Here is a 12,757-nt window from a genome sequence, read left to right on the forward strand (position 1 = left end):
TGCCTTGCTAATTAACTCTTTCTTTCCTGTTTTGGCCTAACTCAAGGCTATCCACAGGATAGAGTCACAACTTATGACAGCTCATTATTTGTGTAAATTATTCAAATTGCTAATAAAGAATTTTTTAGGGAGGCTGAAATGATCATTTCGAACTTCTTATGTTCTCATCAGTCAGTCATACCCTTTTTATCTGAGATTCGAACCTGGGCTGATTATATATTAGGCAGTTGCTTCCTGAGCCACAGGTTCTTTATTAGCTAGGAAGCAAGGGAGATATATGTGTTAAATATTTGTCAAGTCATTTGAATATGCCTTGCTAATTAAGTCTTTCTTTCCTGTTTTGGCCTAACTCAAGGCTATCCACAGGATATAGTCACAACTTATGACAGCTCATTATTTGCGTAAATTATTCAAATTGCTAATAAAGAATTTTTTAGGGAGGCTGAAATGATCATTTCGAACTTCTTATGTTCTCATCAGTCAGTCATTCAAATGACTTGACAAATATTTAACACATATATCTCCCTTGCTTCCTAGCTAATGGAGAAAGAACCTGTGGCTCAGGAAGTTAAAGCAATTGCCTAATATATAATCAGCCCAGGTTCAAATCTCAGATAAAAAGGGTATGACAAATGCAGTATCTGGATTGTTCAATTTGAAATTGAATAATCAAGAAATAATCCCATAAAAAGCTAACCAAGTGGAATTGTGTTGCATTTGCAATACCAAAATAAATAGCAACATTCATTCTAAATAAATGCGAATTAAAAAAAGTGCCTAGAACCTGAGCAGCTTAGAATTTGGGAATTTCAGAGAGCAGTAATTTTTCAATTTGCTAAGGCAGCAAACTGCATATCCCCACCAATTAAGAGGTTGGAGGAAATTTAAGCAGTTTTGAGAAATATCTTTTTTTTTTGCTCAACAAAGCAACACCAGCTGCCCAGAAAAGAAGAGATCATTGGGAGTGCTAATGCGTCCTTCCATATATTTTGGTCAAACACATCAGTACTGAAATACAAGGAAGCTTCCTGGAGCTTTGACAGCTGGGTTACATAATAATGCTAATAATAATATAGGGCTTTGCATAAATACAGGATAGCAAGGTAGGAAGCAGGGATTGGAAAGAGAGAGGTGGGGGGTGGGATTAGGGTTGATTGCTTTTGAAGTGTTGGGGAAATATCAGCGGGGAAAGTGATGGTCCTGGGATTTCCATGACGGAATACTCCTTGTTGCTGTAGGGCAGTCTCTCCACCTCAGCAACCTTTAAGATTGTGTGGACTTCAGCTCCCAGAATCCCCCCCCCCCCGATTCCTCCTGATCTATCTTCATAAACCTGGAGGTAGAATTGAAGAATTAGAGCACTTGGGCCATTGAGTCTAACCCTCTGCTCAGTGCAACCCAAGCTCTAAAGCTTCCTCAAGGGATGGTTGTCCACTGCTTCTTGTGACTAGTTAGCCCTATCAAAATGCTTGGGGAAAAAAAACCATTACAGTGAAAAACAATTGGAATTTGTCTTCCTATAACTTAAACCCATTGTCCCATGTCCTGCACTCTGGAACAACCAAAAAGGAGGATCCCTTTTGATGTAAATATGTATTTGATGTTCCCCGAAAGACCAAAGCCACTTTGGATGCCGGGAGTTATTCCTGGTTCAAGTGGAGGGTAACAAATGGGTGTCGGAGGCCTCTAAAGAGACGACCTTATGCCCCCTCCCCTTTGCCGAATTACACAGGCTGTCTGAAAAGGAACTGGCTTTTATTTTATGGTGGAAAATAGCTTTTTTTTGGCTTCTTTAAGCTCTTCTCACCAATTCGTTGTGAACATAAAATTAGCGTCTCTCCATCAAACCACCTTGATTCAAACATCCAGATGTAGTGACACTTTTATTTTATTTTTTCAGCTGGAATTTTCAGCTGCAGAGATATTTTCAGGAACAGAAAAAAAAACAGCTCAGGACAGACAGACAGACAGAAAGGGAGAAGAATGGTGGCTGCTGGTGGGTTGTTTTTTTTTCTGCTGGGATCTCCCGCTGAGCGTCTTCCAAATCGTTTCACCAAAATCACAAACTGGACTGGGAAACGTGATCATTTCACTGTGACCTAGGACAAAACACTAATAAGGAAGGACAGTAGGCCAAAGGAGAGAGAGAGAGTTTGGGCTACAGATGGTGTGGATTAAGTTACACAGATCTGAGGATTCTGGAAAATAATAATAATAATAATAATAATGATTTATTTATTTCCATCCTCCTATTTTCATTTCCCTGATTGGTTGGCTGACTGAGCACCAGAGGAGAGAACCCAAAAAGAGATTTCCATTTTCCCTTCCCTTCCTCCGTGAAGTTCCAGTAGCTGCCTTCTACCGAAAGGAGATGGCAATATACTTGCAAACTGAGACATCAAGGCTGAGTCCCAGAAGAACAGCTCTCTTGCTGTTTCTAGTTTTAAAAATGGCAATTCTTTACCCAGGATCCAGCGGATCTTGACATTTGGGATTAAAACAACCTACCCCCCAAAAAATAAATCCAATGTTCCATTACAACCCTCTCCTCCACACACACACACACAAACCCTCCCCATCCAGATAAGATGGGAGTACAGCAGTTCTGAAGGGGAGCACATTGTAAATGGATGACTCAAGTGATCATTTCCGCATGTCCATTCAGGACATTGTTAAAGGTGAGCAAGATCACGCCGAAAGATCTGAGCTCTCCGTGGAGACTTTTCCACTCATGTTCTATACACGTGTCTGCCCTACTTTGCTCTCTTTTCAAATGGAAGCCTGACCTAGAAAATCATCACAGTATAGTCTCTCGCAGAGAATTAAAAGCGAAATCAACATACGAAACACGTCCAAATGATCAACCTTCCAGATGCAGGTCACAGTAGGTCATTTTTTAATTTTTTTTATTTTTTAAAAGAGAGCCTCATTCTCTGCAGCATTAGTTTTCTTTTTCTTTCTTTCTTTGCCCCCCCCCCCAAAAAAAAAGAAAAATCTCAGGACGTTAAGCAGATGCATCCAGCCATTCAAAGCGGTCTCCCCAAGGCACCGTTCTCCTACCTGCCCCCTTGCACCAACTAGAAGAGCAGATATACGAAGGGGAAAAACCTCCCCCGCTCACTGAAGTGGAATGGCAAAACGCAATCTTCCTTCCTCCGTTCATGAACGGAGATGGTCTTATGCAATGTTGTGTTTTTTTTAAAAAAAAAAGAAAGAGAAAAAAAGCAATAAGCATTCAAATAACGCAATATATATATATACCCTTTGGTGTGGTCTAAATTTTGGCCAAAGGAGGTGTGAAGTCGCTTCCTCATGCCTGCCTCCGTACAGTGGCATCTGGAGGAGCAGCTCAGTGGCAACTCCCAAAGGCAAGGATGGGGAAGGTGGACTTTGCCCCACTGAATAAGGCTGGACTCCTTGGTTGGAGAAGTCCTTTCGTGAGATGCTCCGATGCCTGCAGAAGTCTCCTCCCTCCGCTCTACTTAGCGCCCACAGTGTCCCAGATACGTAGCAGTGACCAATTCCAATATGGCCATTCAGAAAAAACAACAACACAGCAATTTAAAAAAATGCAACCGAGCCACCAGCACGCTCTGCCGCAGATCTGGATGGTGTTCCTACACCGTGGAAATTAAGGCAGCCTTGGGCAAGTTCTCCTCGTGAACCTGGGAAGAGAACATGGCAGCAACATCGAGACATCGGTCGGCTTCCTTTCAATATACAGTCAATAGATACCTTGGAAGTCTCCCTCACTTCAGATAACAAGCGGAGGCTGAAATGTCTGGATGTCCCCGCATGTGTCATAAAGGGCTGGCCTTGGGCCTTCCTCCCCCAGAGCCGTTTTCAAACTTAATGGCCCACCTGCAGCCCATCATTTCCCAACTGTGGCTTGCTGAAAGGGCCATTTGATAGCAGGCAGTGGCTAGAAGGCTGCAAAGCCAGACCTTCATGCATCTCATATGACCAGGTAAGAGGATGAGAAGAAAATGCCCGCCTCCATCCAAAACTTTATTTAAGCTACAGTTAACAGGTCCCAGCATGGAGCTGTAAAAAGGTAGCACGTTTTTCATGCTCTCCGACTACTCTTTATCTTCGTGCCCAAGTAAAAGCAATAAAAGAGGCTCTGACCTTCCTTTCCATCTCATCTGAGTGACAATCATATTAAGTTTGTTATTGTGCACATTGTGTCTCCATCGTCCCATTCAATTAGGGTTAAAGAATTAGGATATCTAAGAGATCAACATAAAAATGGCCAATATGGTCAATAAAGATGGTCCTTTTGAGGGGTTCAATGATCACCTGAAAGAGCTGCCTGCTTTCCAAACCTTACAGATGCCCAGGTGAGACGTGAAGCAGCAGCCAAGAGCTGAGAAAAAAAAACTTTTACTTTCTCCCTACAGCTTACCTGTGACCTAACAAGTTGAATGCAGTGTGCCAGTTTTGAATCAATAGTTTCTCGGGAACTTAACAAGTCCCCCCATTTTGCTTGGCTGGAATTTAGAGATACGCATGAAGTCTGTGGCCAAACTCGACTGAGGAGCTACACCTGCCTCATAAGGTCACATGTTGCTCTGGCCTGCTGTATCTCAACGAAACTGGGAGAATGTCAGTGGGTCACTGCTTTGGTTTTAGCATTCACTTCTGACCTCAAAATTTACCAATTTGGACAAGCCACCCAGGATCTAATCGGCGGACAGGTGGCAGCGTCAAGAAGGAAGACAGGCACTGGGGAAGAGAACAGGGAACTCAGAACGCTCCTTCTCATCTACGATGTTGGGGCTTCGGAATACCCCTGTAATCCATCCCTCCTGCCTTTTAACTCCTCCCCCAAATTCAGCGCACAAAACAATCCTCATTCCTGGAATGCACCTTGAATGCCACACAGGGGAAGGAAATACAGCGTTTTGCCCCCCACCCCCACCCCAGCACCCTTTTCCCAATGGGGTTTAGCATGCTCAAAAATCCTCAGCTGCTAACTCCAGCTGGGGTCATAGCCTGTCCAGTCAGGAGGAGGAGCCAGGTAAACACGGCGGCCTCGGTAAAGAAAGCTGACAATGCCCTGATAACCAGCACGGGGCACTCCTGATTTGAGGTCATCCATCACACCCAAGGCTTTTGCAAAAGCCTTGAAAGAGTCACGAGTGGTGTACTTCACTCGGACAGTACCTAACTCCCGGCGCTGGTTCCCCTGTAATTCTTCGACACGCAGCTCGGGGGCCCCATAGACTTGGGCCAAGAATGAGTGTTCATAGTTATTCTTCTTGAGGTAAGAAAGGTCCATCTGGGTGAAAGGCACAAAACGGTCATTGAGCTTGATGAACTTCAGATATTGGTCAAAGAACTGACCGTGGCTCACGCCTTTACGGCCAAAAGTCATTGTGCGTGACACTTCAGGCCTGATGCACGAACGGCCCTGCCGCTGTTCAGGCTGTCGCATCCAGTCGTCCCAGAAAGCCTTGGGCCACTTGGGTTCCAGCTCATCCCACAGGTCAGAGAGCAGAAGCCAGCCCAGGCCAGGGAAAAAATCAGTACGATAGAGAAGTTCGGGATGGGCAACATCTACCATCTGTTCCTTGCCATTATCGTTCCAGGCAGAGATACACCAAAGAGTTGGGTCAGCCAGGAGAAGTGGGAAACTCGCTTGAAAATATTCGAAGAAATCTGGAGCGACTTCCAAGTCATCTTCCACTACAATGGCTGCTTGGTATTTGAAGGTCCGGAAAAGTTGGCTCAAAGCCCAGCGATAGTGTCGAGCGATTTTGTAGTATCCCTGAAACTTGCGATGGTCGGTAGGCACAGGGATATCACTTAAATTGGGCTGCTTGATGTGCACGATAGAATCTCCATAGGAGGCAATGACTCGAGCTGTTTCCTCATGTCCACAGTCCTGGCTTACAATGATGGGGAATCGCTCCTTTGAGGGACGGTAATGCAACAGTTTATCTAGACAACGGCGGACTGTGCTGCGGTCGCAGGCAATCACCACCACAGGTAAAACAGCATCAGGTGATATCTGACTGTGATGGGGTAAGAGCGCAGCTGTGGAAGGCTGGACCGATGCCACAGCTGACAGGTGGAGATTTTTGGACTTCCGTATGTTCCAGAGTGAACTATAGCGGTAGATCTGATGTAAAAGCTCCTTCTGGCGCTCCAATTCTACCTCAGCATCCTGGGCCAGTCGGATCACCTCTTCAGTTAAGCGGCTATGGTCCGATAAAGACTGTGGCCGAGTCCACAGGAAGAAGAGGATGACAGCGTTCCAGGCCACAAAAAGCACCAGGCCCCAGAGAATCAGGTTACTTTTCTTCAGCATCCTTCACAGGCATAGGCCGCACTCTATCCTCTTAGGTCCACCCCTCGGATGAGCTTCAAATGGTCACCATCCACCTGAAAAATGAGTGATAAAACAGTATTACTGATTCATCTGTCTTTCCCCTCCTTCACTACTCTAATGATTACCATCCGGTTGCACTTATGTCCATCATGATGAAAACTTTTGAAAGGCTGATAAGAGGATTTTAATCTATCCAGCCTCCCTCCAGCATTCGACTCACTTCAGTTTGCTTACCGAGTGAATTGCTCCGCAGAGGACACTATTTCCTCTGTTCTATATCTGAGCTTGGCGCACTTAAGAGCAAAGGAATACTCATGTCTGAATGCCGTTTGTTGATTTTGGTTTGGCTTTTAATACAATTGCTCCTCAGCCTTTAGTAGACAAACTGGATCTTTTAGGTTTTAATATTCCTTTGGGCAACTGGAATCTTGATTTTCTCACTGATAAAGACTCCAGTATGTGCAAGTTGGGACTCAATATTTTTTTGAGCACAGGTTCTCCTTAAGGCTGCTAAGTCCACTGTTATTCACCCTGTTGACCCATGACTGTGGTGCAAAGTTTGCTACCAACCTTATGGTGAAGTATGCAGATGATGCAACAGTAGTGAGCCTTATTCAGGAGGAGGTAGAGGGTTTGGTGGACTGGTGTAATAAGTACAGTGTGGTTCCAAATGTAGGAAAAACAAGAGATCATCATTGATTTCAGGAAAGGCAGGCACACCCACATGCCTCTGTGTATGAATTATTCAACTGTGGAAATGGTTAGTAGTATTAAGTTTCTGGGTGTGCAGCTAACAAGTAGGTTAGCTTGGTCGCTCAACAGTGAGACAATGGTGCAGAAGGCACAGCAGCACCCGCATTTCCTGCGTATGAGAAGAGCACATCTTCTTTCCCCTGTCCTGACCACTTTCTACAGATGGAAAGCATCCTGTCATATGGCATTGCTGTCTGGTTTGGAAGCATTACTGCTCCGGACAGGAAAGCAGTGCAGAGAGAGAGTGGTGAGGATGGCAGAAAAGATTATGGGAAGTTCACTGCCTTCGATCCAGGATATGGCATGTAAGCGGGGCTTGACCAGTGTCCGCAGTATTATTAGGGAAACTACACATCCTCTCCGTGACCCGGTTTTCTTTACCTTCTTGGGAGGAGGCTTGGTGGTATCCGAAGCAGAACGCCTGGATTCTGTAATAGCTTTGTACCATAAAGTAACAACCTTGTTAAATCTCAAGACTCTTTTTTCCACTATGTATTCAAAATGGACTGTGATTAATATGTTTGTTAAGTATTTAGAATGCACTTGCTTGGTCCTAAACACGGGACAAATCTTATTTCCTGTTTCAGCCTACCCCAAGGCCATCTCCCTTGCTTCTCAGCTAACAGAGAGAGAGAGCCTGTGGCCTAGGGGTTAAAACAACTGCTTAAGACGCAGTCGGCCCAGGTTCGAATCTCAGAAGGGTATGGCTGACTGATGAGAACAAATAAGTTTGAAATGATCATATCTGTCTCCCTTTATTCTGTTAGCAAGCCAAAAAAATTTACACACACACACATCTCCTTAATAAGACTAAAAATGCCAATCCTGTGTGTGTGTGTGCATGTTAAAAAGAAAAAGAATGGAGCACCAGGATAGAAAAATAAACTGTTTAATACACTTAGCTTTCGTCGGCCAAACTGCCGATGTTGTCAGAGTAAGAATAGGAGATCCGGGAGTTTGCCTATATAGCCAGCTGCTTTTGCACCCTGCTCATTGAGCGGGTCACCGGTCTATTGACTTCAATCAGCCGTAGCGTTTCTAAATGTCCCACATTTCTTCATGTGCTTGAAGGATCAAGAGTTGTTTTCTTATTCATGGTCGAGCCGATGACCCAGTCGCAGTTGTTTTGTACCTCCCCCCCCCCTTCTTTGGTCGAACCTGAGCCTCCGTCTGAAGACCTAAAGCCGGGCATGTTGTGGATTCGTCCTTCTTGGGGATCATTGTTGTGGCCATGCCCTCCAAATCAGGATCTAATACAGGGCATGTCCCAAAGTCTGACACAGGGCACATTGAAGATTCATCCTTCCCAGGGATCGCTTTTGTTCTGCCTGTAGCAGTGTTGTTCAGGTCCTGCCAAGAGCAGGCTCGTTGTGCCCATCGTAAGTCATAGCGTTGTTCCTCCCACCCCGAGCATCTGGTAAGCAGGTAACAGGTCTATATGACCGTTAATGGAGTACAGTTAGGACCAAAGTCGAGGAGAGGAAATATCTATACCGTATATGCAGGCTTAACGGCTACCCTGCTGAGTTTGTTAGGAGATACAGCAGGCCACACAAATCTCGAAGTAACTGACCAGATAACATATCAACAATGCTGACCACACGGACGACACTCCCGTATATTAATGGAGTGTCCGAGGCTACTGCGCGGTTGTTAGCCCCTTACAATGTCAATGTTGCCCATAGACCGGAGCAAACCCTGCATGCCAGGTTAATGCATCCTAAAGAGCCACTCCCCAACGAAGAAAGATCATCAATTATATACAGGATTCAATGTAAAAATTGCCAATGCAATTACGTTAGGGAAACAACTAAGAGGCTCAAAACCAGGCTTCATGAGCATGAGTTGGCAATCAGGAGACAAGAACAATGCTCACAGGTGTGGGCACATATGGCTAGTTACAACCATATGTTTGATTTTGCCAACGCCGAGGCCATAGCCCGGGATAACACCGAGGGCGGACGGTTGCTCAAGGAGGCCTGGCTATCCGACGAAAACTCCATTAACCGTCATATAGACCTTTTACCCACTTACCAGACGCTCAGGGGGTGGGAGGAACGACGCTATGACTTACGACGGGCACAACGAGCCTGCTCTTGGCAGGACCTGAACAACGCTGCTACAGGTAGAACAACAGCGATCTCCGGGAAGGATGAATCTTCAATGTGCCCTGTGTCAGACTTTGGGACATGCCCTGTATTAGATTCCGATTTGGAGGGTGTGGCCACAACAATGATCCCCAAGGACGAATCTACAACATGTCTGGCTTTAGGTCTTGAGACGGAGGCTCAGGTTCGGCCAAAGAAGGGGGTGGGGAGGTACAAAACAACTGCGACTGGGTCATCGGCTCCCTGATGTGAATACGCTCAGCAGGGGAGCGACCATGAATAAGACAACAACTCTTGATCCTACAAGCACGCGAAGAAATGCGGGACATTTAGAAACGCTACGGCCGATTGAAGTCAATAGACCGGTGACCCGCTCAATGAGCAGGGTGCAAAAGCAGCCGGCTATATAGGCAAACTCCCGGATCTCCTATTCTTTACTCTGACGCTAAGTGTTTTGCATATTAAACAGTTTATTTTTCTATCCTGGTGCTCCATTCTTTTTCTTTTTAACATGTGTATATATGTATATATGTGTGTATGTGTGTGTGTGTGTGTATGGAATGGATTTTCTCTTATATCCCAGAGTGCATCATTTTTATTTTTACTAACTTCATGTGTGTGTGTGTGTGTGTGTATAATTTCATTTTAATGTGTGCCATTGTGTACCCAGAAAAGTGACAATAAAGTTTATCTATCTACCTTTTAAAATGGAATTCTTTGTTTCTCACGATTTGTTTTAAATATCAGATAAGATTAGATTTTGCTAAAGAGACTTACTGAGAGAATTTGCTGTGAATTAGATTAGCTGCTCTCTAATCTAAATGGTTCCCAAAGGTTTTTGGACTTGCTTCTTAATCTAATCAAAGAGTATATATGAACCTGCAATTCCCTTTCACTGTGGAACTTTATGTAAACAGGCACTCTCATTGATTTCTAGAGCAGAGGTATAAAACAAACAGAGAAAAAATTGCATTACACAAGGCAAGACCAATCTACCGAGATCAGGATATACATTTTCTTGACTGAAGGCCACAATTGCTCTCTAAATGACGTGGGTCAGTCTAGAATGTGAATAACATTTTATTTATTTCCATTTAATTCAATTCAATTAATAAAGTACAGTTAATATTACTCTCTAATCATGCTTCTCTTCTGTTAAATGTACGTTTTTGTCAGCAGAGAGAACGTACTCCATGCACTGTGTAAAAAGCCCATGTAAGCAAGTTAACAAGGAAGTTACATGCTTGCATTCACTTTAAACACCTCTTACATAAAATAGAACAGGAAATCTCACACGAGAATAAAAATGAGCTTGTGATATATGGTTTTGACTATTACTGACGGGCCAAATTATAGAAAGAACATGCTGTAACTTTGGAGAGAGTGGTTAAAATGCGTTTGTGCTTGTACCTTCTCTGAAGAATATCAGAAGCGACTTCTTAAGGTCATTCTTGTTTATTTTCTATTTTTTCTTTTCTTTCTGCTTTTTTATTTCTTTTTTCCTTCCTTCCTTTATATGTTTGTGCTAGTTTTTATATTCTTGTTTACAAGTTTTAATAAAAATTTATACACACACACACACACACACAAAATGGCAAAATAGAAAAACCAGCATATTTTTTTAAAAAAAATTCCCAATCTACAGCATCACCAAGTTTAAAATGACTGTTCTAGAACAAGGAACATAAAAATAGACTGTAAGATAAGCAAGTAAACATAACAGTGACTCAAGCCCTTATCCCAATGAGCAGTTCTCAAACAGCAGCCTAGGGAGAACTGAGGACCCCCAACATCTTTTCAAGGGATCTGCAAAGTCAAATAAAGAAATATTTAAACATTTCTGTTTATATTTCCAATACGGTAGATATTGATAGATATAACCCACACGAATCAATGTTCTTTGGGGTCCTCAAATTTTTTTTAAGAATGTAAAGGGATCCTGACAATGTTTGACAACCACTGACCAAGACTACTACAGTCTGTCTATATAGAGCTGCTGCTGGATATACCTGGCGCAAAATATTTCTGCCCACCTGCCGACAGATGAAAGCTGCCATGGCAGGAGAATTCCAATGCTTTTAGTAACTACTCTGGCTCCTGTTTTTCCCCCCGGGTTAATTCAAGATGCTGGTTATTACTGAGGTCCAGATTATATTCAAGACCCTTTGCTCTAAATGCCCAAAACTGTCTGGGGTCAGGTGGTTTCTAAATTTATTAATTAAAAAGTAAGCAATTAGAATCTGCTCATGAAGTAGGAGCAGGCCAAAGGCGCATGTAGTAGAAATAATAATAATAATAATAATAATAATAATAATAATAATAATAATAATAATAATAATAATAATAATAATAATAATAATTTTATTTGTATACCGCCCTTCTCCCGAGGGACTCAGGGCGGTGAACAGGGCAAACATATAAAATACAAAGGTACAAAAGTTAAAAAGAATTAAACACAATGCCCAAACTAAAACAATAAATAGATATATTAAAAACAACAATAAAATCCCAACCCATCCCCCATCAGGCCAGGCCGGCTTGTTCGAATAAGTGAGTCTTCAGATCGCGTCGGAAGGAGCGAAGGTCGGGCGCCATCCGGAGCTCGACCGGCAACCGATTCCATAAATCCGGGGCGCCCACAGAGAAGGACCTCTCCCTGGGGGCCACCAGATGACACCCTTCCCAGGATGTCAGTGGGTTGGGATTTGAAAACAGGCTTTTTTAGATATAGTCCTCTCACTATGGAGCAGCTTGCAAACTGACATCAACTCCTTTGTAGAATGTTTGGGGGGGGGGAAAGGGTGGCTTGGGGCAACTTCTGATTTCCATGCTGACTCATTGCTACGGGACAGCCTATATGTGTTTTTATAATGTGATGCTTTTATAATTCTTAGAATATTGTTTCATTTGTTACTGCGTCATTGTCCTATCACTTGTTGTGCTATGAGTCACCCAGTATTTCTTTGACTATTGGATGGAGGTGGCATGCAAATGATAAAACCAACTGAACAAAACCCATCAAGGTTTTATTTCTATCCTATACAATTAGGCTTTATAAGAATCAGAAAATATCTGAATTGTATTGCAACAGACTAACATGACCACCCCTTTAGAAATTGTATTGCAGAGTTTAGAATTCCTATATTAAAATTCATTCCTTCCTTCCTTCCTTCCTTCCTTCCTTCCTTCCTTCCTTCCTTCCTTCCTTCCTTCCCTTTTCTCTTTCTCTCTCTCTCTCTCTCACACACACACACACACACAATCACAGAATAAGTCCTGTATGCTATCTCATCTCCTGAAAGCACGTAAAAATGCAAGTAGAAAAATAGGGACCACTACGGTGGGAAGGTAACAGCGTTCCGTGCGCCTTTGGCGTCTAGTCATGCCGGCCACATGACCACGGAGATGTCCTTGGACAAGCGCTGGCTCTTCGGCTTTGAAACGGAGATGAGCACCGGCCCCTAGAGTTGGAAACGACTAGCACACATGTGCATAAGAACCTTTACCTTTACCATTAAATTATATTTCCAAAATGTGGACCATGTCCTTCTTGCTCATATTC

General features: G+C 43.4%; 1 protein-coding gene across 11 annotated transcripts in view; it reads right to left on the reverse strand.

Moving 5' to 3' along the window:
• Positions 1-1,856: 1,856 nt before the first annotated feature.
• The window catches only part of LOC308663589 (alpha-1,3-mannosyl-glycoprotein 2-beta-N-acetylglucosaminyltransferase-like), a 46,359-nt gene continuing 35,458 nt past the window's right edge, over positions 1,857-12,757 (reverse strand). For 5 of the 11 annotated variants that reach the window (XM_081320157.1, XM_081320155.1, XM_081320158.1 and 2 more), the window contains one exon: positions 4,941-6,387. In XM_081320157.1, the coding sequence (XP_081176283.1) occupies positions 4,973-6,313 (1,341 nt within the window). In that variant the 5' untranslated portion in view covers positions 6,314-6,387 and the 3' untranslated portion in view covers positions 4,941-4,972. Of the gene's footprint in view, positions 2,100-4,940; positions 6,388-6,904; positions 6,976-9,972; positions 10,129-10,171; positions 10,257-10,605; positions 11,279-12,757 lie in introns of those variants that run through there. The other 6 variants (XM_081320154.1, XM_081320153.1, XM_081320159.1 and 3 more) reach the window with 6 other exon arrangements.

Source organism: Vipera berus (assembly GCF_964194415.1).
Source record: "Vipera berus genome assembly, chromosome: 2".
NCBI lineage: Eukaryota > Metazoa > Chordata > Lepidosauria > Squamata > Viperidae > Vipera > Vipera berus.